Source organism: Molothrus aeneus, chromosome 21 (assembly GCF_037042795.1).
Source record: "Molothrus aeneus isolate 106 chromosome 21, BPBGC_Maene_1.0, whole genome shotgun sequence".
Classification (NCBI taxonomy): Eukaryota; Metazoa; Chordata; class Aves; order Passeriformes; family Icteridae; genus Molothrus; species Molothrus aeneus.
In genome coordinates, this window is record NC_089666.1 from 3,667,467 (window position 1) to 3,693,541 (window position 26,075).

At 44.2% G+C, this 26,075-nt stretch overlaps 3 protein-coding genes across 3 annotated transcripts; all 3 read left to right on the plus strand.

The window, feature by feature from the left end:
* The first annotated feature begins 1,299 nt into the window (after positions 1-1,299).
* Positions 1,300-5,764, plus strand: LOC136565572 (arylacetamide deacetylase-like 4). The gene is made up of 4 exons (XM_066564227.1): positions 1,300-1,476; positions 3,620-3,836; positions 4,214-4,277; positions 4,990-5,764. Exons 1-4 carry the CDS (start codon positions 1,300-1,302, stop codon positions 5,762-5,764), a joined length of 1,233 nt encoding a protein of 410 aa, XP_066420324.1.
* Positions 5,765-7,067: 1,303 nt separating this feature from the next.
* Positions 7,068-11,938, plus strand: LOC136565469 (arylacetamide deacetylase-like 4). Its single transcript, XM_066564069.1, has 4 exons — positions 7,068-7,244; positions 8,271-8,487; positions 9,805-9,868; positions 11,164-11,938. Exons 1-4 carry the CDS (start codon positions 7,068-7,070, stop codon positions 11,936-11,938), a joined length of 1,233 nt encoding a protein of 410 aa, XP_066420166.1.
* A 1,775-nt stretch (positions 11,939-13,713) lies between these two features.
* Positions 13,714-17,837, plus strand: LOC136565382 (arylacetamide deacetylase-like 4). The gene is made up of 4 exons (XM_066563939.1): positions 13,714-13,875; positions 15,507-15,723; positions 15,914-15,977; positions 16,660-17,837. The coding sequence occupies exons 1-4, from the start codon at positions 13,714-13,716 to the stop codon at positions 17,432-17,434; spliced, it is 1,218 nt and encodes a 405-aa protein (XP_066420036.1). The 3' UTR covers positions 17,435-17,837.
* The last annotated feature ends 8,238 nt before the right edge of the window (positions 17,838-26,075 follow it).

Genomic DNA, 26,075 nt, shown 5'->3' on the forward strand with positions numbered 1-26,075 from the left:
AACTGAAACCCCCCTCCTGTGGTGAAAGGAAGAACACAACTCAGAAAAGCAGAGACCACAATCCTGCTGCTTTTACCTGGTCACATCTATGATGTGGTCAGTAATTAACCTACCAAACAACTGGATAGAACCACACAACTGTGAAAACACAATGCAAACTGAAAATCCACAAACACTGCTGGATGGATGATTTTTTTTTTTCAAATTTGGACTTTTGCTGATTTTTGAAACAAGATTTCCTTCAACTTCAGAATATTTTATTTATTTTATGATGACCATGTGCCCTATTAAAAACATTCAACTTCACACTAGAGAAACAATATGAAACTAAATTTTTATAAAGTTTTGTAACTAAAATAACATGGTACTTTTCCCCCTATCACTTATAATTTGACTTTACAACAACACATAAAAAAACCCCAAGTCCCCACATTGCTACCTAATAAGTTTAGATTTTTTACCTCTTTTCTTTCCCCATGAATTTGCAATTTAAATGTTCTGACAACCTAGTTGTTTGAAGAGTTGCAGGCTTAGATTCACAATTAATTTATTTGCATCATTTAAAATACACCTCCTCCACATTAGCACAATCCTACTCCTCAGCAAGAACCAGATAAAGCAGTTTGATTCAGAACTCTATTCACTGCTTATCTTAAGTCATTCTCAGCTGTATTTGTTGCACGTAGAGTTACTGAAAGTTACCTGCAACAGGGTCACCTAATTATGAAGCTAAAGTCAACCTGTGGCTCCTGTGGCTTTTTAAAAGCATGTTCTTCTGTTAGAAGAGAGCACAAATACTAAAAAGAACTGAGATTTGGGTAAACACAGAATTTTCTAATGCACCTTTCCAAAGAGCACTGGTGACAACCCCTTTGGCCCTTTTGAGGGACAATCATCACATGCAGGTTCCCACTCCTGAGGAACCTCTTCAGATGAGTGTTTTATAGTGCCACAGACACAAATGTCCTCTGTCCATCTTCCACCTCCAACTAATTTAATACTAATGCTGTTCATTCCTAACACTCTTCTCCCAGCTAAGTACTGGTTTCTTGCAAAAATTCCAAAATGCTGCTGGCATAGATCTACTAACAAATCAAGGACTTTGACCAACTTATCTTTTGTGAGATAACAGGAATGGGGGGGGAAAGAAAGTGGGAGAGGGAAAGATACCTGCTAATGTATTTGTGAAAGGGAGGAGAAAGGTTTTTACTGGAGCAAACAAAGAATCAGGAAGTAACAAGACAAATATATATTGGAAAGTCAAATCAAAGACATCTCAGATCACTGCAGTTCAGCAAAATGGCAATTGTACTCACAGTGCTGGTGTTATTCTTAGCTGGTTTTCTTGCTGCATTTATATTGTTGGTCATAGGGGCAATTAATTTTGATTTTTCCAACTCAGAAATTCCTCCTGGAGTGACTCAGCCTGCAAAGCTCCGAATCATTCATATAATTTTAATATGCACAGCTGTGGTGGTAAGTGAACCTGAGGTGATTTCTGGGGGAAGAACAGAGAACCTGCAGATTTTAAACTTACTACTGTGCTAGCAGCCTGCATGGCATTATGTTCTAGAGAGGGGAGCAGGGCATTGCTGTCATGCTGCATGTTTTATTGAGCTGAGTGGTGCTAAAGAAACTTTTGCCAGAGTTCTGACACTGCACTGCTCTAATCCAGTCCTGCCCAGCTCTACCTGAGGCGGTACCTAAATGCTGCCTTAACACCAGAGTGTGAAAGTCTGACTGTGCTTCTGCCCTGACTTCAGCTGACCTAGAAATCATTGGATTTATAATGTTTATCCATGTTGGATCATTTGTATTTCCATTCTTGGCTCAGACTATACCAGGTGTCTCTGGCCTGTGCTTTCCAGCTTTTCGTGGACATGGGGATGAGAATTCTGTATTTATTTTGAATGTGAAGTGAGAAGCTGAACATTTCAGAATTGGCTTTGGGAAGGAAAAGTTTCTGTCACACGAGTGACAAAATTAGGTAACATTGCTCAAGAGGAGCTGAAGGAATTCTTCTGCCCAAAGCAGAATATATAACTCCTGCAGCAGCTAAGCAGGATTATTTAATGGAATGAGGGGCTCTGAGCAGCCCAGCCTCTCCAGGTGAAGCAGCCTGTAAAATGTGTGGGAAGGTAATCAGTCTCCAAGAGCAGCACTCAACATCTGGTGAGCTCTGCTGACAGAGGAGCTCACTGAATCACAGGTATTTCTATGTAATGATAGGTGATGCTCTGATGAGACATGGCATTAGACAGGAGGTAACAGAGGTTGTGCATATATTTACTAAATTCATTTAATAGAATATCTGCAAAGAGATACAAGCTATTTAAAATTTAAAAAGGAAAACAAAGAGGAAAAATTTCTCTGTCATAAATATTCTAGATTATGGTCAACCATAGTAAAGAATTCCAGATATATATATTCTAATGTTTTGGCTGCACAGAAGTTGTAATTAGAAAGAGATGACATCACTTAAGCAGCTGGAAAAGCCAGTTCTTTTTTAATCATCAATCCACTGCCCACCATAAACCAGCATTGTATGCTGCAATGTAAGCAACACAGGGTGAAAGAAAACAAACAAGTTGAATCTAAAAGTTAAAATATCCTTGGTATTGTTCCATTCCTGCTTGGAAAATAGCAAATACAAAAGAAGAGATCATTTTATCATACAACTGGAGACACTAAGACTAGTTTCTGTAAAAAATTAAAATCAATACATTGCAAAATGTCTTAGTTTCTTCAAGAAATCTTTCCTCAAGATCAGGCATGGAGAATATTAATAAAATATCTGGAATCGCTGAAAAAAAAGGCTTTTTGTAGATAAATATATTGAGAGTTATGACACTACTGACAATCCATGCAAATGTGGCTGGCTAATAAGAAATATTCATAACAGAATCTTGAGTAATATGAACTTGATCCAAATATTCCTAAGGACCAAAGTACTGACTGGCATGGCTGAACAATGCATTTCAAAACACAGGATATGCCTTTCATTTATGCAAAGTTATGTTGGAGCACTAGCTCTGATTTGTATTCATTTTCTGGTACCTGGCATGAATATCCCTGTGGCACAGAGAATGAACAGAAGTTCATTCCTACTAAATTTGTCAGGATCTTCTTGTCAGTGCATGGCACACATCAGTGAGACTTAGAAAATGCATCAAAAAGCAATTATCAAACATATTTTTAACTTAGTCAACTCTACTTTGGGCAAGTGTCTGTACCATGAAAATCAGCACCAGAATGATCATCTTTTGCTATGGTTTCACATCATTTGGGGGGGAGGATAGAATAACCAGTGAAAACCAAACTTGCTTTCAATGTTAGGTAAAGGACCTGCTGAGGAAGCAGAGGATCCTATCTCCCCAGTCTGTTAATGTTGCACTGTTTGGGGTTCTGTTCTTCGTTCATGTAACTCTCTCATAACCCCTCCTGATGCTGCTGTAACTTGTTCAGTTTTCTCCTATACCTGTACAATACTCCATTAGTTTATTACTGCCCTAAAAACACATGACTTAGGCACTGTGAGTTCACTGTTCACACAGTTCCTTTCCTTTGGAAAACACAGGGTCTCTTGAGTGAGCTCTCTGTTCTCTTTGCCTTTGAACAGGGAAAGATTTTGGAAAACTTTGGCATCTGCACCCAGGTGAGCTTTGTGCGGTACGTGCAAGGAAGAAAAACTCTGGGGGCAGACCCAAAGCTCTTCATCAAGGATCTGTGGTTTGAGAAAGTGCCTGTAAGGATTTACCAGCCAAAGGCTCCATCTGCCAGCCAAAGGAGAGGAGTTTTATTTTTTCATGGAGGAGGATGGGTATTTGGAAGTCTTGGTAAGATATCTACCAGAAATATTTCACTTAAAGAAATACATACTTCATAAAAAGTAAAGTTGGTTGTTTCTTGATCTGTAGCAGTTGCAAGCTTTGAATATAATCACAGGTTCAATCTCATAATTCTTGCTGCCAGAAGAAGGCATCTGCCATGGATCATATGATTTTTCTTACAGGAAAATGATATAAGGGAAAAAAATACTGAAATAGGAAGATGAGGAGGTATAAAAGAACTTGAGAGTTTTGTAGGAAACAGCAGGGAAAAGTAGAGAGCATTTCCTTCTTGCAATTCTTTGATTTCTCCAATAGATAACATCTCTTCTCTGGAGAGAAAATGCACCCCAAACTAAACCCAAACCCCACCAAATCTCTTTCAGAGACCCACGAAGAGCTGTGCCGCTTTATTGCCAGAGAAAGTGAATCTGTGGTTGTATCTGTGGGGTGAGTTTTTGCTCCTGCTGATTCTGAGAGATTATTTCCTACAGTGTAAATATCACCTCCCGTCCCCTCAGTCATAGCAACAATCTTCCTCAGAGAAATGTCTCTGTGGGACTTCTCAAGTATGTGATTTACAACTTCATTTGCTGTTGTTTGGAGACACTGAAAACTCACTTGGGCTGTTTTCACTGTCTGATTACATCACAAATTACAATTTGGGATATCTAGCTGGAAAATGAAGTTTTGAATGAATATTTTCAAATTCCAAATTCAAAACTGATTGTAAAGAGATTGTAAGCTATGTGATCTCCTTAACACTTATTCAAGGAAGGCCTGCTTGATGCTTAGAGAAGCACAGTGTGAATGACAAGCTAATACATTATCAAAATTCTTGCATAATAGTTCAGATAACAAGATATGTAACAAAGATACAAACCAGAAGTCTTTTGTGTCCAACCTATTAAAAACTGAAGCAGAAAGTAACTAAATGATTTTCAATAAAACCTACATTTGTTGTTAAAGACCTAAGAGACATCATAAACAGATTTTTCATAACAAAATAATCTGCACCACCTAATCTTATTGATGGTAATCCTATGGAGAGGAGACAAGTAAACCCTGCAGAAATCAGGGCGCTCCTGGTTGCAGGAACCAGGATTTTAGCAATCATTTAAAACTCATAATTCCTTCTGTTACACTTGTCTCTGTGTCCCAGGTACCGTTTGGCCCCTGAGCACAAATACCCCGCTGCCTACGAGGACTGTCTGAGCGCCAGCCAGCACTTCCTGCAGCACCTGCAGCACTACGGCGTGGATCCTGCCCGGGTCACTGTCTGTGGGGACAGTGCTGGGGGCAACCTGGCAGCTGCTGTCAGCCAGACCCTGGCAGGCAGGTCAGACCTGCCCAGGCTCCGTGCTCAGATCCTCATCTACCCAGGCCTTCAGGCCCTGGACTTCAATTTACCATCCTACCAGCAGAATCGGGGGGTCCCTCTGCTGTTCCGGGAACGAGCTGCTTTCTACATGTTGCAGTATCTGAATGGAAATGCAACAAAACTGGAAGAGGTCTTGGAAGGTTCCCATATTCCTCCAGATATTAAATTAAAATATCAAAAGTGGGTGAGTCCAGACAACATCCCTAAGGAATTTAAGGTCAGAGGCTACAAACCATGTGTGCTACTTGACTGCACAACTGAAGTTTTTGAGACAGTGAAGAGATTCTGTGAGCCCACGCTGTGCCCACTGCTGGCTGAAGACACAATCATCCAGCAGCTGCCAGAATCTTTCATCCTGACCTGCGAGTACGACGTGCTGAGGGACGATGGCTTGTTGTACAAGAAGAGGCTGGAGGACAATGGCGTTCGAGTGACCTGGTACCACCTTGAGGATGGATTCCATGGGATCATAAACTCATTTAATAGTGGCTGGTTGTCATTTCCAGCAGGAAAAAGGGGCCTTGACAGCATTGTGAATTTTCTAAGAAGCTTATAGAAACATTTTTCTTTGTTTCTGTAAGAACTGCCAAATTTCTGTGGTCTTTTATGCTTCTAAATTCCATATAAGATGTTCATATAGGACAATTTATTAATAAGCATTTATGCCAGTGTGATCACCATAAAAGACATTTCAAGAATAGTTTCTTTTAGTGCTGTTTGAAGTAGTCCATGTGCAGTCTGCCTATTTTAATCATCTGTTTGGACTAGACACTTGTCCAGTACAATGCTGCTCTCTCAGTACATAGAAAAGATGCAGTAAAATTTTAAGACCAATATCTGGTCTGACCTGGTTTATTCAATTACAGTCAATGATTTCATTCTTCCTAGAAGTGTGTGTTTTGGCAAAGGAGAAAGACACTGACACTACAGTGCTATAATGCACAGCCTGCACTCTCTGCTACATACAGCACCTGAGTTTAAGAGTCCCAGTTTGAAGAAGATGTCTGCTGGCTAGGTAACCAGTATTTTATACTCAAAAAAATGAAGTCACATTAGCTAGCTTGCCTTTTAGAAATGCAACTGTTCCCAACAGAAATACTCCATTGACAGCTTTGTTTAAGTTACAATGGGAATTGTAATGGGAAAAATGCTTTAAGTGTTTTCTTATGTTTATCAAACATACATGTATGCTGAAAAACTTGTTCTTGTGCTTGAATAGATTCCTAGAATCACAGAATGGTTTGGGTAGGAAGGAACATTAAAGCTCATCTCATTCCAAAGGGACACCTGGTCTAGCCAAGGCTGCTTCAAGCCTCAAATAATCTAACAACAATATAGGACTGATGCATTCACTTTTGCAGAGCCTGTTACTTACCTTTTGCCCCCCAACCCTCCCTTCTTCCCATTTTCTTTTCTAGAAGTCCCTGTTAAAGGTATGTATTCCAAACCATGTAAAGCATGCCCACGATGCAGGAAGTGAATGTCCTGGCTGCAGATCAGCTGCAAGGGATATTTTAATCTCCACATTCACTGGCTCTCTGTCATAGACTAGAACTTCATTCAGGAATCAGCTGCAGTCTCTGAGCACTCACTGTTATCATCCGCAATCCAAGAATTCCGTATTTAATAGCAGACCCTTTATCAGTCCCACAATTACCATAAAGATAAACAGGAAATTAAACACATTGACTCTTCTCCAATGTGATACCTGCTGGCACATTGCAAAACATTTCCAAGGACTTTAAAGTGAGCAACACCTGAGAGATCTCTTGCAACTGGGACTGCTCCAGGCCTTGCTGTTACCTGAAAAAGCCAATTCAAAGATAGGTGTGAAGACACATCACCTCTGGATACATGAAATGGCATTTTTTTATCTAGTGCCAGTGATACTGCTAGTGATTTTTGTTGCTTCATTCATATCAGCAATCATAAGAACAATTCAAACTGAGTATGCCAATTGCAGCATCCCTCCTGGAGTGAACAATCCCGGAAAACTTCGACTTATTGTTGCTGTTTTGATTGTTACATCTACTCTGGTGAGTAACTCTGCTGCAACTTCTGTGAGAAACCTTGTTAGATGTTAATTTCATTCTACGTGAATGAAATTAGTTGTTAGATGTTGTTAGATGTTAATTTCATTCTATGCGTAAATATCAGAATCCTGCCAGCTCTATCAAGGCTTAAACGATGGCTTTTCTCTTCTGGGGGCTGACTTGAGAGGACAGTATTTGGAAAATTATTTCTGTTAGACCTCAGTCAGATTTTCCCTATTATGTAAGGATTAAGTCAACCATTAGAGCCCAAGCTTTATCAGCTGAGCTTCCCTAATTAAATTTAAAATTAAATATTTATAAAAAGTGAGATTGCTTTGATTTCCACTTTAGCTAAGCACACATGGTGTTTTTTAGGCCATTCTTGGGACTTTCCAGCAACATGGGAGGCTGGGTAATGGAAGTACCAGTAATGGGAGACTGGATGCTTTTAAAGGAGACAAAACCAGAAACCCCAGAAACTTTAGAGGGATAAGAGACACTTGGGAGCACTGGCAAGGCCTCCCTCAGCAGGAGCCCCATCACCAATTGCCCATCACTCTCCAGGAGCCCCTTCACCAAACACCCTTCACTCTCCAGGAGCCCCATCACCAATTCCCTTCACTCTCCAGGAGCCCCTTCACCAATTCCCCTCACCAGGTGTCCCTTCAGTGAGTGTCCCTCACCAGCTGCCCCTCACCATTTGCCCCTCACCAGTTGCCACTCTCCAATTGCCCTTCTCCAGGTGCCCCTCACCAGCTGTCCCTCACCAGCTGCTCCTCACACGGTTCTCCCTTTTCCTGGTGCCCCTCACCATTTGCCCCTCAGCATCTGCCCCTCACTATTTGCCCCTCACCATTTGCCCCTCACCAGTTACCCTTCTCCAGTTGCCCTTCTCCAGCTGCCCCTCACCGGCTGCCCCTCACACTGTTCTCCCTTCTCCTGCTTCCCCCTCCCCGGCTGCCCCCTCAGGGCTGTCCGTGCGCATTCTCCCCTCATCTCACCCTGGCTATCCTCGCTCTCTCCTAACAGGGCAGGATTTTTGAGAAGATAGAGCTCTGCAGCAGCCTGGCCATCAAGCGCCTCGTGTTCTCCGGGCGGAGGCCGGCCCCGGCCCCGGGGGTGCGGCAGGAGGAGGCGCGGCTCGGGCGGGTGCCCGTGCGGCTGTACCGGCCCCGCGGGCCCTCCGCGCACCCGCGACCGGCCGTGCTGCTGTTCCACGGCGGCGGCTGGATCTGCTGCAGCCTCGGTACGGCCCCAGCCCGGCTCTGCCGCCGGCCCACTGTCCCTGTTAGCCAGGCGGGCATTGCTTTAGTGCACACCGTGCGTTTGTGGCCGACAGAATTCCGGCCTCGACACTGACGCAAAACTTTTTCGCCGGTTTATATACTTTCAGCAAGCAAAGAAATTGATGTCCGTTTGTTCTAAATTACTTAATTCTCTTTCATGAATTGGTATTCTGTCCTCTTTAGTCTTTTTTTGTGTATTTTCCCTCTGGTAGGGATTTTCCAACATATTTTTGTTAGCTGCTGCTTCAGCTGGATCTGCTGCAGCCTCGGTACAGCCCGGGCCCAGCTCCGCCGCCTCAGCACCCCGGCACTGTCCCTGTTAGCCAGGCGGGCGTTGCTTTAGCATGAATTACTTAGTTCTCTTTCATGAATTGGTATTCTGTCCTCTTTAGTCTTTTTAGTGTATTTTTCCTCTGGTAGGGATTTTCCAGCATAGTTCTGTTAGCTGCTGCTTCGGCTGGATCTGCTGCAACCTCGGTACGGCCCCGGGCCCGACTCCACTGCCGGCCCACTGTCCCCGTTAGCCAGGCGGGCGTTGCTTTAGCAAAAACTACTTAATTCTCTTTCATGAATTGGTATTCTATCCTCTTTAGTGTTTTTAGTGTATTTTTCCACTGGTAGGGATTTTTTGTTAGCTGGTGCTTCAGCTGGATCTGCTGCAGCCTCGGTACGGCCCCGGCCCCAACTCCACCGCCTCAGCACCCCGGCACTGTCCCTGTCAGCCAGGCGGGCGTTGCTTTAGCATAAATGACTTAATTCTCTTTCATGAATTGGTATTCTGTCCTCTTTAGTCTTTTTAGTGTATTTTTCCTCTGGTAGGGATTTTCCAACATACTTTTGTTAGCTGCTGCTTTATGTTCTGGTTTCTATGAAATGGCCTTGTAGTCCATAAATTCTGCCCTTCTTGTATCCAATTTCAACAATACGTACCCTCTCCCAGACCTTGTTCTTTGAAGCATATCAGGGTTAGTTCGGCAAAACTTTCAAAAGCTTCAGTGATTTTCCCAATCAAGTCAACAATGATAGTTTGTATAAAGAAAGTTAGCTACATGCTGCCTAAAAGTGATTTAAGATAGCACACTGCTCATAATTAATATACTGGTTATGATTAATTGAAACAATAATTAAAAATTTATTAGAAAAGTTATATAACCTCCAGCTGCTGGAGGGCTTTCCCATCCAGCGCTGCAAAGGGAGGTGGCAGCAGGGGGAGAGGGGAGAGGGATGAAGGGAACTGGACCATTTGTGGCAGTAAAGCATCCTTTGATGTGTTTCAGATTCCCATGAAAGGATCTGCCAGTACATTGCCGAGGAAAGCGGCGCGCTGGTGGTGTCTGTGGGGTGAGTTAAGCCAGCTGCCCCAGAGAAGCCTTTTTGCCTCTTGCTACCCCTCAGCACTGCAGGGATGTGCAACTGGTGGGAATGCTCCTCATCAGGACCTGGACACCATGATCCTCATGGGTCCCTTCCAACTCAGCATTTTCTATGATTTTCCCAGGATCCCAGGTGTCCAGACAGAATTGCAATGTGGCTGTTTGTTTTTCATTTCTCTCCCTGCTGCATCAGCTAACAGTGCAGACACAGCCCACAGTAAGGTCCATGTGTATCCCAACATAGATCTGTGCTGGCAGCACACAAAACCAAGGAATGCTTTCCAGAAGAGAGTTCCAATGTGTTGAGAAATGACTAATAAATTGACTCGGAAGGTGACAAACCATTTAAATAGGTGTAATTACTTTGTGAACTTCAAGGAACTTTCTAACAGTGAGAATCAAATGCTAGTAAGTAATAATACTACTAATTAGTACTATCAATACCAGTAATACTGAAAAATATAACTGTCCCAGTTATTTAAATAAAGAAAAAATAATTATAGAAATGAAATATCCTAAGTAACAGTGAGGTTAAATTGATTAAATTAGTTATTCCACAAACCAGAAGCAGTCTACACTAGAAGAAAAAAATGAAGTTACATCACTTAATTTGTGGTCAGGGCTGCTCTCGGAATATCCCAACCACACTATGTTCTTGCAGCCCCATCCTAAGGCTCTCACTTCTCTGTGATTACTCATTGGACAAATACATGTTTAATAGATAAAAATACCTTCATGAGATTTTTTTTCTGAGGGAAAAATTAGTGCAACACAGGGAGAGCCAGGATGCTATAGAAATTTTGTATTTACACTTACGACATTTCCTTCTGTTACTTTTGTGTGGTGGTGTTCGCAGGGGTCTTAGGATGAGGGAAGAGATGAGAATCTTGACCTTATGTTTCAGAAGGCTGATTTATTATTTTATCACATATATTATATTTTAAAAAATTATATACTAAAACTATACTAAAAGAATAGAAGAAAGGATTTCATCAGAAGGTTTGAAAGGAAAGGAATGGAATGACAATAAAATCTTGTGACTGACCAGAGAGTCTGAGACAGCTGGACTGTGATTGGCCAGTAATTAAAAACAACTACATGAAACCAATCAAAGATGCACCTGTTGCACTTCACAGGAGCAGATAATTATTGTTTACATTTCGTTTCTGAGGCTTCTCAGCTTCTTAGGAGAAAAGATCTTAGCAAAAGGATTTTTCATAAAATATGTCCGTGACACTTTTGCTGTTTCTGTTTGTGTCCCAGGTACCGTTTGGCCCCTGAGCACAAATACCCCGCTGCCTACGAGGACTGTCTGAGCGCCAGCCAGCACTTCCTGCAGCACCTGCAGCACTACGGCGTGGATCCTGCCCGGGTCACTGTCTGTGGGGACAGTGCTGGGGGCAACCTGGCAGCTGCTGTCAGCCAGACCCTGGCAGGCAGGTCAGACCTGCCCAGGCTCCGTGCTCAGATCCTCATCTACCCAGGCCTTCAGGCCCTGGACTTCAATTTACCATCCTACCAGCAGAATCGGGGGGTCCCTCTGCTGTTCCAGGAACGAGCTGTTTACTATTCTTTGCAGTATGTACAAGGGGACACATCAAATCTGGAAGAGGTCTTGGAGGGCTCTCATATTCCCCCAGACATGAGGCTGAAGTATCAAAAGTGGGTGAGTCCAGACATCATCCCTGAGGAATTTAAGGTCAGAGGCTACAAACCACACAAGCCCTCTGAGTTCAAGCCTGGACTTTTTGAGAAAGTGAAAAGACTCCGTGAGCCCACGCTGTGCCCACTGCTGGCTGAAGACACAATCATCCAGCAGCTGCCAGAATCTTTCATCCTGACCTGCGAGTACGACGTGCTGAGGGACGATGGCTTGTTGTACAAGAAGAGGCTGGAGGACAATGGCGTTCGAGTGACCTGGTACCACCTTGAGGATGGATTCCATGGGATCATAAACCTCTTTGATTATTGTGGTTTGTCATTTCCATCTGGGAAAAGAGGATTGGACAGGGTTGTTGAATTTATAAAAGGCTTGTAAAAAGAACTCTCCCTCTTTATGCTTCTCCCACTAATGACTCTGCTTAGGCTCTCACACTTCAGGTAGTGCTGCTCTGCGAGAATGTGACACCTTTTGATGTGTAAAATACTATTTCTAAGATCCATGAACTTCAAATTAACACAGATCTTTTCCTTGTGAGTCTTCTGACAGTTCAATCTTTAGACAGTACATTTTTTTCTATGTGCTGTGGTTTTTTTTTCAAATTGGCATCTGATTGATTCCTTGTCTTTAATTACTAAATTATTTACTTCGATACAAATTATCTATGTGAAATGATTTGGATTAAATGTCGTTCACTACAGCCAGCTTATTTGTGATGTCCTTTTGATAAGCTCCAAAGCATGACTTAATTTATCTAAAAAGTATAAGCTAGGTAGATAGTGAGGGAGGAAAAACTCTGGACAAAGAGGCAGAGATCAAGATCTCAGTGAGGAGATTGAGCAAATATTCCATGGCTGCAAAAGTAGCAGTGCAAGGCCAGAGTTGATGGGGCACACCTAGCTGGAGGCAAGTAAGGGCTGCTCTGATTTTGAAATAATTGTAGCTCTATAAAGTCCTTTTTAATTTTGGAAAGTCTCCAGCATGCCCACAGAGGGTAGGATATAGTGTTGAGATGAAATGCTGACATCAGGATTTAGAAAGGCAGGAAGGATCAGTGAACTGGGCTCTTGGTCTGTGTGTACTGGAAGGTACAGCTTAAAGAGAGAACAGGAAGGAAAATGTTTTCATGTTCTTCCAAAGAGTGTCCCCCAGTATTAACTTTTGCAGAATCTGTACTGTGATTCTGTGCTAGAATCTGTCAATTTGTGCTTACTCCATGGCTTGAGTTTTATTTACAGGATGAGACAGTGCTTTCCCTGACATGATGCTTCATTACACCCTGCTGATGAAAGCAAGGAAGAACAGCAGTGAGCACACTCAGAACGGCCAGACTGAGGACATGAAAATCACAGAATTGCGAGGGTTGGGAATGATCTCTGGCGATCATCTAGTGCAATCCCCCACCAAGGCAGGGTCACCTGGAGCAGGTGATGCAGGAACACATCCAGGTGTGCTTCGAACGTCTCCAGAGAGGGAAAGTACCAGTAATGGGAGACTGGATGCTTTTAAAGGAGACAAAACCAGAAACCCCAGAAACCTTAGAAGGATGAGAGAAAGTTGGGAGCACTGGCAAGGCCCCCCTCACCAGGAGCCCCTTCACCAACACCCTCCCTGGGCACCGTCCCAGTGCTCCATCACCTTCCATGTAAAGAAATTCTTCCGCATGCTGGGGTGAAACTTGTGTTTTAGTATATACCCATTGCTCCTCGTCCTAATGAAATCCTCAGGGAAAAAAGGGAAAAAATCCTTCAGTGCTGAGAAAACCAGAACTACTTACAAAAACAAATGCCGACTTCCCTTAGATTTCCCTGCCCTGAGCACGGGCAGCCCGCCCTTGCTCTCACCTCCCCCGGCAGAGCACGGCGGAGCTGCGGGCGAGCCGGCCGGGGGCGCGGGGGCCGTGCCGGCCCGGGGCGGCGGGAGGCGGCGCCGGGCCCGTCCGTTCCCCGGTACCGCGCGCAGGGCAGGTCACGCCGGGCCTCCTTGAACCGAGATTACCCGGCCGGCGCCTCAGGCCGCTCCGCGCGGCTCCCCCCGGCCGCCCGCACCATGACCCCTGCGCCGGCTTTGCGGAGCGGCCGCACTCGGCCCGTGACGGGGCCGCGGCTCTGCCGAGCGCTGCCGGGGGAGCCCCGCAGGGCCGCGGCCGGGCCATGGCGCTGCTGCCCGCGCTGCTGCTGCTGCTCCTGCCCCTGGCGGCGCTGGCGGCGGCCGCGGTGCTGCTCGGCCTGCCCAGCTACGACATCCCGCCCGGGGTGAACCAGCCGGCCAAGCTGCGCCTGGTGCTGACCCTGCTGCTCGGCACCGCCGCGCTGGTGAGTGGCCGTGCGGGGGGCGAGGGGGCGTCGGGGCGACCCGCGGGCTGGGGGCGGCAGTGGTTGCACAAACACGGGGAGCCGGGGCAGGATCCGCTGTCCCCGCTGTCCCCGTGGGATGCTGGCGGTGCCGCATCATGATGGGGGGATGCGGGGAGCCCCCCTATAGGGCTCTGCCCCGGGATATCTCCCGATCCGGACACTGCAAGGGCACCCGCGATCCGGGCGCCTCCACCCGATATCCCCCGTTCGAGGATGCTGCCCCGGGCACCCCCCGGGCGAGAATGCTGTTCCGGGCACCCCCGGTCAAGGATGCTGTCCCGGGCACCCCTGGTCGAGGATGCTGTCCCGAGCATCCCCCGGTCAAGGATGCTGTCCCGGGCACCCCTGGTCGAGGATGCTGTCCCGGGCACCCCTGGTCGAGGATGCTGTCCCGGGCACCCCCCGGTCGAGGATGCTTTCCTGGGCACCTCCCGATCGAGGATGCTGTCCCGGGCACCCCGGTGCGGCTACCGCGGGGAGCACTGCCCATGTCGCGGGCAAACCCCGTTCCCGGTTCCGAGCCGGGCCTGGGCCGGGTTAGCGGAGATTGCGAGCGGCTGATGGCAGCCTCGAATTCAGGGCTGGGCTGGGGTTTTGCGTGATAACTGCCCGCACCTTCAGGGGAAATCACCTTGCACAAAAGTGCTGCAGCCCTTCAGCTGCTCCTGCCACGGCTGACATTTATGGCACACAATCCGGTTAGGGCTGCTTTACTTAATCCCTGGACTCTTTGGCAGCGTTGCATAAACGGCATTAGAGCCCTCCTCAGCTCTGCATCTCTTACTTTGCTTTGAATTTCTTAAAATCTTTAGTTTTGTCATTTCTTTAGCCACAAACCTCACCCTTGCTATCACAGAGACTTTGTTTTCCTCCACACAGATTCTTAAACCATTTACATCCTCTTTAAATTTACTGACAAAGCTGCCCAGCAATCCTGAACCCCACTGGCAGGTGACAAGACAGACTCACTGGGCATTAAAAAGAGGGATCTTGTTCAGCCACTGAATGGTAACTGTTTGATTCCCAGCTTCTTGTTTCACTTATTACCTCAGATTTATATTCTAGCTTGCAAGAGCATTGGGAAAAGAAGGAACTTCATTTTGCTCAGGAGCTCTGTTGTGCAAATAAAAAGCAGTAACTGGCTCGCACAACACAGCTCAGCACTTTCAATTTGCAAATTCACTGAGTTTTATGGTCTAATTCATAGATATTAGTTTCAGCAATGAAAACCTGTTTCCACATAAGGTATTTCGTTGTTATCAAGTATAAATGAAATAAGAATGACCACAAATGTGTGCAGGACGATGCTGATGATTAAAATATGTACTCCAAGACAACCACTTTGGCTCATCTTTATAAAATTTCTGATGTGACGTTACAATGACATTGGATTGGAATAGTGCAAGTAAATATTTCTATAGACTGCAGGATCTGAGAACTGGGGAAAATTGTTTCATTTCCAAATCAGAGTTTCTGTGTTTCTTTAAAATTTCCTCCAAATGAGTTTGATGTAAGTACAATGCAGAGTTTTTATACCCTGGCTAACTCCAGACTTTTAAAGATGCCTTAATGTCTTTTACCTTTAACAGGGAAGGATTTTGGAGAAGACTGGGCTTTGCAGCCAAATCACTTTTGGCCGATACGTGCGACAGGGGCGGAAACTAGGGTTGGATCCAAAGCTCTTTATCCAGGATCTGCAGTTTAATGAAGTACCTGTGAGGGTTTATCAGCCTAAAGCTACCTCGGATGGGCCAAGGAGAGGCATCCTCTTCTTCCATGGAGGAGGCTGGGTGTTTGGAAGCCTTGGTAAGAAACTTCCTGGAGGAACTGTGTGGTGTAGAAAGAATACTCTTATCTTTTTAGAAGATTGAAATAAGATGTGGTTTCAGCGTGTGATTTGAGATGAAGTCTGAAGCCTGCTTGGAGCAGACATTTCTTAGGCTGTCTCAAAGCTGAGGGCAATAGTGAAGCACTAACAACAATATTTCTTTTGCAGATACCTATGAAAAGGTGTGCCGCTACCTCTCCAGGGAGAGTGACTCAGTAGTTGTGTCTGTGCAGTAAGTGAACACTACCCAGTTCTGTAGTTGGGAGATTATTGTGGCTGTGGGACCACAGCAGAGCTGTGCTGGTGTTGGAGATGTTCTTTTTTGGCACAGGAATTTCTATGGGATTCAGTCAAGTTCATAAAGACAAAAATAGTGATAAAGAAGATTTCGCAGCCCTTAACTATTCATCCCAGAGATACTCCGAAAAGATACAAATGGAAATATTTGGCACACTAAGTAAGTCTATAAAAGCCAATTAAAAACTTAGGTGAAAAAAGTCTTCCTCGTGCTGAACATATGGACATGTAATAAGATGCTCCAAGCATTTGGGAACTATGGGAAAAGAGAATAATCACACTGAAATCCTCCCGTTTTACACTTAGGAAGCAGAGGCACAAAATTATTAAATAATCTTGTCAGAAGTACAGAGGGAATTTTCACCATCACTAAGAACTGTTCAATTCCTTGTTCAGATCGTTAATCAGAGACAATCCTGCTTCAGTGAGTCCTTGTGACTGAACTCACCATTTACAGTTTATCTGCAATCCCAAACAGAGGAGCAGCTGTTTGGAGGCACTGAAGACCCTTACCTAGAACCAAGCCACCCCAAAACGATAGGGCTGAAGAACAGCATATGAGACCATTTCCTGGTTACTGCTACTGACATTTCCTTCTCCTTGTCTCCGTGTCCCAGGTACCGTTTGGCCCCTGAGCACAAATACCCCGCTGCCTACGAGGACTGTCTGAGCGCCAGCCAGCACTTCCTGCAGCACCTGCAGCACTACGGCGTGGATCCTGCCCGGGTCACTGTCTGTGGGGACAGTGCTGGGGGCAACCTGGCAGCTGCTGTCAGCCAGACCCTGGCAGGCAGGTCAGACCTGCCCAGGCTCCGTGCTCAGATCCTCATCTACCCAGGCCTTCAGGCCCTGGACTTCAATTTACCATCCTACCAGCAGAATCGGGGGGTCCCTCTGCTGTTCCGGGAACGAGCTGCTTTCTTTGCTTTGCTGTACCTCAATGGGGATGCACTGCACATGCAAGAGGTCTTGGAGGGCTCTCATATTCCCCCAGACATGAGGCTGAAGTATAGGAAGTGGGTGAGTCCAGACAACATCCCTGAGGAATTTAAGGTCAGAGGTGTGAAGCCGCTTAGGCCCACTGATTTTATAGCTGAAGTTTATGAGACAGTGAAGAGATTCTGTGAACCCAACCTGTGCCCACTGCTGGCTGAAGACTCTGTTGTTCACCAGCTGCCAGAATCTTTCATCCTGACCTGTGAGTACGACGTGCTGAGGGACGATGGCTTGTTGTACAAGAAGAGGCTGGAGGACAATGGCGTTCGAGTGACCTGGTACCACCTTGAGGATGGATTCCATGGGATCATAAGCCTCTATGATTATTGTGGCTTCTCATTTCCATCTGGGAAAAGAGGATTGGACAGGGTTGTTAACTTCTTAAAAAGCTTATAGTAAACATCTTAGATTCCATGAGTCTGTTCATGCCTCAACCTAGGGAAATATCTTTTTAGGGTATTTAATATCAGGTTATGGGTAGTGAATCAGGGGCAGCCATTAACAATGATAAACAAGGCTCATCAGAACCTCATTCCAGCTGTTAGTTGGAACATGGAATATGCAAACCTTACACAAGCTTGTACCATGCTGCAAGCCCTTACCTTTAGCTCTGCTAGTAAAGAACAGTTCTTTGAATGGGCATCCTGGTTTGTTCCAGTTGTTAAAAAAAAAAAAATCTGGATGAAGAGAAGCTGTGTGTTAGCAGGTGTGTGTGGTGTGAGAATAAAACCCAGCTGACATTAGTGGGTTATGAGCCACTGACAATAAAATAATAAATATGATGACAATTAGGAAATAATCATGCTGTGTCAAGCGTGGTCTCTGTCACTGTGGGCACAACAAACAAGTGGTTCCATGGCCAACATCACCCGTGTTTCTCAGCACACAGGCAGGACTGGAGCCCCCTTTTAGCACTGGGCTACTGGGTAATGTTTCACCCACATAACTTGAAGGACAGTTCCACCAACCAAGGACAGGAGTGCTGGTGGCACAAACAAATACGATTGCATCACAAAAAAATGGGCAGGATTGGTGGAAAATTGGGCCCAAATACTCTACTGTAGCTCCAATTGGAAACTGACTGGAGAAGAGGACAAAGGGAAGATCAGGAGAGAAAGAAGGGGAAGGTCAGGAAGGTGAGGGCAGGAGCAGAGCAGGTTCCTGTGCTGTGGGGTAGCACAGGGCTGCAGCTGTCAGGAGTCCAGCCTCAGCTCACAAGAGTAGTAAGAGGGAGAAGGATAAGCATCTTTCTTGGCCTGTATTAATTCATTCTGTTTATGACCTGCCTTTCCTTAAGCCAGGGCAGAAGCAATGCCTGAGCACAGGGTGCATTGAGGGCTTCACACTGGATATAATATTGGCCAATTAAAAATGGCACTTCAGGCAGTCACTTGAGGCTGCTGTACCCCTTAAACACAAATATACATCAATATAGACAATAACATTTACCAACATCATGCAAGAGAGACTTCACTAATCTTTCCAGAATTTAGTACTTATTAATACTTGGAGGATCTTTAATAATCTGGATATTGGTCTCATTTGCTTGTAGAAACATGAGCATCTTTTCTAGCAGAGCTGCTCGATAGATTTCATGCCTTGCTTAAGAGGCTCAGCAAAATTTTGTCATTAGACTTTTAACTTTGTCAAAACATGCCAGTTAGGTTCAATATTAGAGCTGTTCAAGCAGATCCTCCTGACTCTGCTAAAATTGCTTCCTTTAGATTTTTTTTCCTGGAACCAAATGCCAGACTGTGTTGCAGTCTGCAGCAGCAGAAATAGAACAAAGGGAGAGGGGTAAATGGTTCATTCATCCTTTTCAGATGCTAGTTCCCACAGCAGGTGAAGATATTTAACCAAATTAACCAAAGCACAGATAATTTTTCAAGTGCAATATAGTATCTTTTATTTACACTACAGAACCAATTAAGAATTTTACAGTTGCTGATTTTACCAGTTGACTTTTACCAGCAAAGAACATAGACTTCTTTCCAAAAAAGCACTTGTGTAGATGAAAAAAGGAGCACTGGGACAGAGCTGCTGTGATTACTGGGCTGCCTCAGCAGTTCTGAGTGTTGAGTGTCTCTCACATTTATAAACTCAGCAGCATCTCATACAGAACAGCCTCATCTGCTTGCCAGCTCACAGACCAAACACTAAGGACAACCACGATGGGTAAATTTGAAGTAAGGAACAGAAAATTCCAGTGTGGGGCTGTGGTGCCTGTACATTCCAGGCAGCCATGATCTGTGACTAATACTTAAATCCTATTTTATATATCCTTAAACAACTGTATGTGTAAAGGAAGGCACAGTAGCTGTGTGGCCATTCCAAGGTTGGATTCCAGTGGGAATCCTCCCCCAGGCAGGCACCCAGCACATGCTGCTTGGGACTCCCTGGATGTTTCCCAGTCTGTGCCTTGGGGGTGACCAGGGCACATGAAGAAAATCAGTGTATTACTCCCACCTGGGACTGGCTATTGAGTCTTCAGGGCATTCCCTGGGTTCTAATAGCAGCTTGCTGGTAAAATAGGATTATTTTAATCAGCACACCTCCAATTCATATGAACCAACTGCACTTAAATAAGGCCCAGATCTTTTACAATACTTTTCCCACGAGCATCTTCTGCTAGAATGTCCCTTCCAACAAGGTGCCTCTCCACCCCCAAGTGTTGTTATCATTCTCTTTAGACAGGCAGCTGGAAGGTTGGATATGCAATGCTGCTGCTCAAAACCCTTAAGCAGCACAAAGCAATCAGCTTTTCATTTTCAGCCTTCTTAAAAGTGTCTGCAAATCCATGATGCAAGTGTTGAAATCAGACTGATCAGATCTCATGACATACAGATGCAGTTGCTTAAGTTGGGTGGGAATTCACTTGAAATGCAAATGCCTTTATTTTCAGGGATTAAATGATAAGTAACACAAAGACTGACAAAGGTTTGTGATATCAGTGGCAAAAATGCAAACTGACTCAAACCACACTGAGCCATCTGAATGCTGTGCACAGCAGCATCATGTGCATCTCATTTTGGGGGCTGCCACTGCAGCACTTTTCATCCTTCACAAGGAAGCAAGAAGCCAAAACTGAGTGTGCTGAGAACTGCAATGGGCACAGCTACAACCTGTGCTGCCTCCCCTCCACAGCTGCAGTGCAGGTTGGCCTGGATTCCTCAGAAATCAGATTTCCCCATTCTTGGTAATTCTTGGCATTGTTAACTCAAGGGAATGGAACATGGTGCACTGGTCAATATATAGATTTAGAGATAGGAACCTCCTTCTGTTTAAATTCTGGAAATGGATCTTGTGGTGACTTTTGGCTACTTTCTTACCCAGTCAGTGCCTAATTTTTTTGGATTAATAAAGTGCAAGTGTTCTTCATACAACAATCCTTATTCACCACAGGAAGCAGTGAAGGAGAGTGTCAATGAACAGATTTCTCTCCTCTATCCAATATCAGTTAAAAACAAGGAGAACTGTGGGATACAACTAGCAGGATAATTAATAAAGTATTATTATCTTTCTGAATTTTTAAGTAAAAGGTTACTTGTGCTAACTTTTCAAATATCTGCCAGAGAGGCTCTGAAGAATCAGGACTCCTGATTGATGACATGGCTCATCTATCAGTATCTAACAGTGATTTCCTATTCCAGCCAGAGGGTGGACACATATGTCCTGAGAACAAAAAGATCCATTTTGTCCTTAATCTGCTGTCAAAATAGTACAAACGTTCCCTATGACAACTGTAGAGTAAAAACACCCCGACCAAAAATTTAATTATATATATAATTTCTAACATTTAATCTTGTCTCAGAATAACCCACTCTCTATGGCCGTCTTGAAGACCTGATGAAAAACTGCACTAGAAAGAAGTTGAGTGATGTCCAGTGTCTGCCCCATTTCCTGTGAAATCCCAACAATTTCTGCTTTTGCCACTTTACAGCTGACACAACCAACCAAAACTCATGACCTCCCAACCAGGGTTATCTTCCCCAAAATCTTGTAGAATCCTGGACTTTGAAGAGGGGCAGAATATCTGCAAACTGTTGGGCAACTGGTGAGAGCCAGAGAAGCTGGGGATGCCCCTGTGTAAACTGCTTAGGGTGATCTTAAGCACTGCTTAATATAACTTGTTGCTTGTGGGAGCTGCTCCATGCAGGAGTGAGAATTAGGTTAGACAGGCACACGGCTTTAGACCAGTTAGAACAAGTTGCTGGGTTACATCCTGACCTGCAGGTGGCTATTTCAGAAGATATTAAATCACTGAAAACAAATTTTTCATCTCTTGTGTTTTAGTCAATGAACAGTTGCAGTTTAAAAAACAACCAAGCCAAAACACAAAACAAGTGGGATGGAACTTGAAAGGACATAAAACTCTTAATTGTTTTGCCCTCTGGTTTGTTTTTATTTTTATTTTTACACAGCTTGCTATGTATTTCTTTGAAGAAAGAGGAGAAAATAGCCTTGTGTAATTCCATAGTATGTCTAAAACTTCTAAGAATAAAGCAAATGTAGAAACAGCTGCACGTCCAAGGACAAGGTAAAGCAAGGTTCCTCCCCATGCAGGAGGCAGCCAGACCTTGATTACCCTTGGCTTTACAGAGGGAATGCACTTAATGGCAGATAAGCTGCAAAGCAAACTGCATTAGCTGACCTTGCATTACCAGATTGCAGAGGAAATAGCTCTGGGAGCCCTTTCCACTGCTGGATAGGCCGCCCTGAGACTTTGCTCCCATGTAGGAAGTGCTGCTAACAAATCCAAATTCTTATTGCTCCGAGATGCAACTTCTGCATTTAAATCCCATTTGGCCCAGAGCAGAGATCTGCAAAGCTCAGCTGCTCGTGGTCTGAGGCTCAGCAATAAACCTGCAGCAAGTTTAAGGCTTACGTTCAATATATCTGGAATTAATTCAATGCAATTCATTTTTGCTCAAGATTAGCAATATCATAATTATTTTTAGGAACAGATAAAGCCTACACCATAGTCTTGGCATGGACAAACCCCTGGCCATGGCCTGGATGGAGTCTGAGCTCTGCAATATTTTAGTTGCTGTGATTTAGATTTGTGCTTTCAAGGTTGAGTTTTCAAGGGAAGGACACTGACGACTCAGACATGCAGAGCAACAGTGGCACCTATTGGCAAAGGGGCTGTGGCTCTGTGAGACACCCAAAATCATCAGGGGACAGCCCCTCAGCTGAATGCTGAGCCAGAAAGCAGCATCCTTGATGAAATCTTTCAGAGATGCAAGAACCCTGGCAATTGGATAAGCATTATATGGGTTTTTTTAGGCTTCAAAGCCCCAGGGACATCAAAGGCAATTAGAAAAAAAATTGAAAGCAAATTAGGTGAAAGTCACCGAATCACAGTTAGCTATTAGTGCTGTGCTATTAAACACATTCCCTTGAAAAAACATCTCTAAGATAATCCATAAAGAATTAATTACAATGGAATGAAAATTGGTGGACACAGAAATTCTTGTATCCACAAGGAAGTCCTCCATATTTATTTTATTGCCAATATAGCTATTAAAAGTGTATTTTTCTGTTTGTTCCCATCTGCTGATATTTTTTGTGACAGTACCAATCAGGCCTGCATCTCTCTATAGCACAACAGAGCCCAGATAATATTTAGAATACAGCTTAGAAAATTATACAAAGGTAGCCTTAATTCCACACAACTCTAATCAGTTTGCTTTAAAATCTGCTCATCAATTATTCATAATTATTAAATATTTATAACAAATGAAACATTTATGTTTATCATCTACTGTGCTTTTAAAAGCAAACCTCATATATGGAAAAAATTACTTGCTTGATGTACAGGGAATTACTGAGATGCACAAGAACCACCTATGAAATTTGCATGAAAACATTAATTCCAAAATCTGAGAGCTCCCCAGACACAATCTGATCTGTTTTTATTGAGTCATTTAGAATTAAATATACAATCAGAACACCTTAGGGGAGCCCAAGGTAACCTGGTGAAATGTGTTCTGGTGCAGAGCTACTTAAACAGGAGCATGCACTGCTCCACCAGACAGGTCAGATGGGATTAGTGATACCCAGCACCAAAATATCTCCTTTGATCTGTTTAACTGATCAGCTGTTTCCACCTGCAAGTTTAGAGCTTCCTCCAAAGCCCAGCCAGCTTTGTGGTGAGCCCAGCTCCAGGTGAGCTCTGGGCAGAAGGAGGCCAGGCCCGAGCTCAGTGATGGTGGAACCAAACACCAACCAGCCCAAATCAAAACCTGAATGTATCTTTATCTCAAATATTCCACACAACAACATTTCAGACAGAATATCTCTGATAATTAAGGTTTTCCCCTCCTCTTTTTTTTCTCCTAAAAATATAGCTGACCTAAATTATTCCAGACAAAACCGCCCAGTGGGGTAGGAATGGCAAATAAAACTGAAAGATTCCTACACCCATAGCTTAGAGACACTAATTCTTGCTGAGGGAAACAGTGCTGTTTAATCAGGGACAAGAATGCTGTGCTAGAGGTTCCCTAAGTAGTAAATATCTTTGTTGTGTCTAACACAACATTTCCCAACTCACTTTAATCTGCAGAAATTACAAGGATTTTTATTCGCGATAAATAAACCCACTGAAATAGAGGTTCTTTTGCCTCTGCTTCAAGAACACACAAATCTTAAAGAATTAAGATGTTCACAGCCGCCACAGAAAAGAGGTGAGAAAATGTGAAATTTCGTCATTGCAATTCTGCAATAACTCACAAATCCATTTATTAGTAATTAAAAAATTCAGCCAAGTCATGAAAATGTACAACAGAAATTCTGGGCTCTACTGTAATATGTTCATTTTTCAGGAAGAGAAGTTATTAATGAAGAAAGCAGCATAACCTTATAAAGAAAAGAGACAATTTGACACATAGGCCTGGGGATAAAACCTCTTGAACTTGTAGACCTCTGAAATATGGATCAAGTTTGGAACTTAAATATGTTTCTCTAAAACAAGTAAATGGTCATGTTTATTCTGGCCCACTCTGATGTTGTAATTAATTTGTTAACATGCAAAAAACACAGCTCCTGAGAAGAATTATAATATGCAAAGGGTGATGTTTTGAGGATGTGTCAGACTTATCCAGGCTTGTTTTGAGAAATTTTTTTTGGTCTCAGGGTCTTGTGGTCACTTGTGTCTCAAAAGCAAGAGACCACTGGGCTCTTCAATTTCTCTATTATGAAAATGTTCCAGACAATCTTGATGGCAGGAGATCGGCCTTGTGTTTAAAGCCTGTGACATTAAAGAGGCAGCATGGTGGCTGGAATTGATGCACATCTCTCAAAGCCAGCAAATTTCTTGCCTCGAAGGAGACGAGTGTCAACCTGGATGAGCTGTGTAAACAAGTGTTTTGGTTTGAAAAGACAGGTGTCTGCTGAGGAAGGCAGGAGCCTCTCTTGAAATGGAAAATGTAAACCCTCCCCCTCCAATTATTATGATTTTGAAATTTTGAAATTATCTCGGGCAAAGATATGGGAATCGGAATAACAGTTCTTTACTAGGAAAATTAAAAATACAAATGCAATAGTACAAACAAAAAAAACCCCAACAAAACTGACAGAGTCAGAACAGGAGCTGCCCCCTGTGTGTCAGGGGGTGGCACAGCCCCATCCCATGGGGGCTCAGCCCTCCTGCAGTGCCAGCTGTGGCTCTGCTGGAGCAGGGATCCTGCACAAGGGGGGAGTTTTCCTCTGCAGCTCCAGGGCTGCTGGAGATGGGCCTGGGCTCCCTCTGGCAATGCAGGGCAGCAGAAGCTGCTCCTCTGGGAATGCACTGGGCAAAGGCTGCTGGGCTGTCCCAAACCTCAGATTGGATCCAGGTAGGAATGCTTGGCTCCTCCCCTTGGACACGGCCATTTTAGAGGGAGTTGCTTTTTTTTGTCTCTTATTCTTTCAATTGCAAGAACCCCTGAGGACTGAATCCAAGAAATAGATCCCAGAAATGCTGCTCCCAGTTTTCAGGTGGAAGCTGGGCTCATTGGGCAGAATTTGCTGTAAACACACAGAGAGCCCCTGGCCCAGAGAGCTCCCAAACCTGCCAGCTCTTCAATATTCCATCAGCACTGTAAAAAACACCCTGAACAAGCCAGGTGACTTCTTTAAAGTAAGAACCCAGGACTGGCTGTGTAAATATGTACTTACCTGCTCCAAAGCTGTAAATATGTAATTTAGGCTGCTGTGTCATGACACATTTTGTGTCTAATTTAAGGAACTGTGAATTTGGGCAGGAGGGGTTGGATGCCTGTCAGGTAAATATTACAAGCTGTAAATTTTCACAGCATATTTGACACTAAATTTGGTTAGCACTATATATAAAGTGATCATTGACCTGATGGGAATCCTTGTCCTTGACAGTGGTTGGCCTGGGAGGAGGTTCAGGGTGAGCCACAGTCTCCTTTAAGTCCCAAACAACTCCAATCTCCTGTGGCAGCCTGAACATCCTTGATGTCAGCACTTGCAGGTTCTGCTGCCATGGAAGGTGAAAGCTTTGTCCTCACAGCTCGCCTCAATGTGGGGAGCACTCACAACCAACAGGAAAGTGCTCATGGAGAAGCATCTTAAGGGCCAGCCACTGTCTCAGCTGCTTGAGTGCCTCAGCCTAGCAGCACACAAGGAGAAAATCTTGGATTTTCAAAGCTAAAAGTAAAGCAATTTTGGGTTCCTACAGTGATACAGAAGCCGTGGTTTTGCACGTACTGGTTGCTGATAACTGTCCAGGAGTCAGCTTTCTAATTGAACCTTCTCACTTGGAGATGTCTAGAGGGATGCTGGGAACCCCCACTGGCTTGTACAGACAAACCTGCATTTTTCCTCTGTTCTCTCAAATGCTTGAGCTTTGAAAGCTCCTTTGGTTACATCAGTACTCTCACTGAACAGCCCAGTCTCCATCCTTTGTATTATTAGTAATTTTCCTTTAAAATATGGACTTAGCACAATCCCAGGGTTTGTTTTTTAAGGCAGATGTGGATGTTCTTCACCACCTTTTACCACTCTGTGCTGCAGGGGCAGTTTGCATTTCTGC

Coding starts and splice junctions, on each gene's coding strand:
- LOC136565572 (XM_066564227.1), top strand. CDS start 1,300: ATGGCAATTGTACTCACAGTGCTGGTGTTATTCTTAGCTGGTTTTCTT. Junction 1,477..3,619: donor TAATATGCACAGCTGTGGTG/GTAAGTGAACCT, acceptor GCCTTTGAACAG/GGAAAGATTTTGGAAAACTT. Junction 4,278..4,989: donor TCTGTGGTTGTATCTGTGGG/GTGAGTTTTTGC, acceptor TCTGTGTCCCAG/GTACCGTTTGGCCCCTGAGC.
- LOC136565469 (XM_066564069.1), top strand. CDS start 7,068: ATGGCATTTTTTTATCTAGTGCCAGTGATACTGCTAGTGATTTTTGTT. Junction 7,245..8,270: donor TGATTGTTACATCTACTCTG/GTGAGTAACTCT, acceptor CTCTCCTAACAG/GGCAGGATTTTTGAGAAGAT. Junction 9,869..11,163: donor GCGCTGGTGGTGTCTGTGGG/GTGAGTTAAGCC, acceptor TTTGTGTCCCAG/GTACCGTTTGGCCCCTGAGC.
- LOC136565382 (XM_066563939.1), top strand. CDS start 13,714: ATGGCGCTGCTGCCCGCGCTGCTGCTGCTGCTCCTGCCCCTGGCGGCG. Junction 13,876..15,506: donor TGCTCGGCACCGCCGCGCTG/GTGAGTGGCCGT, acceptor TACCTTTAACAG/GGAAGGATTTTGGAGAAGAC. Junction 15,978..16,659: donor TCAGTAGTTGTGTCTGTGCA/GTAAGTGAACAC, acceptor TCCGTGTCCCAG/GTACCGTTTGGCCCCTGAGC.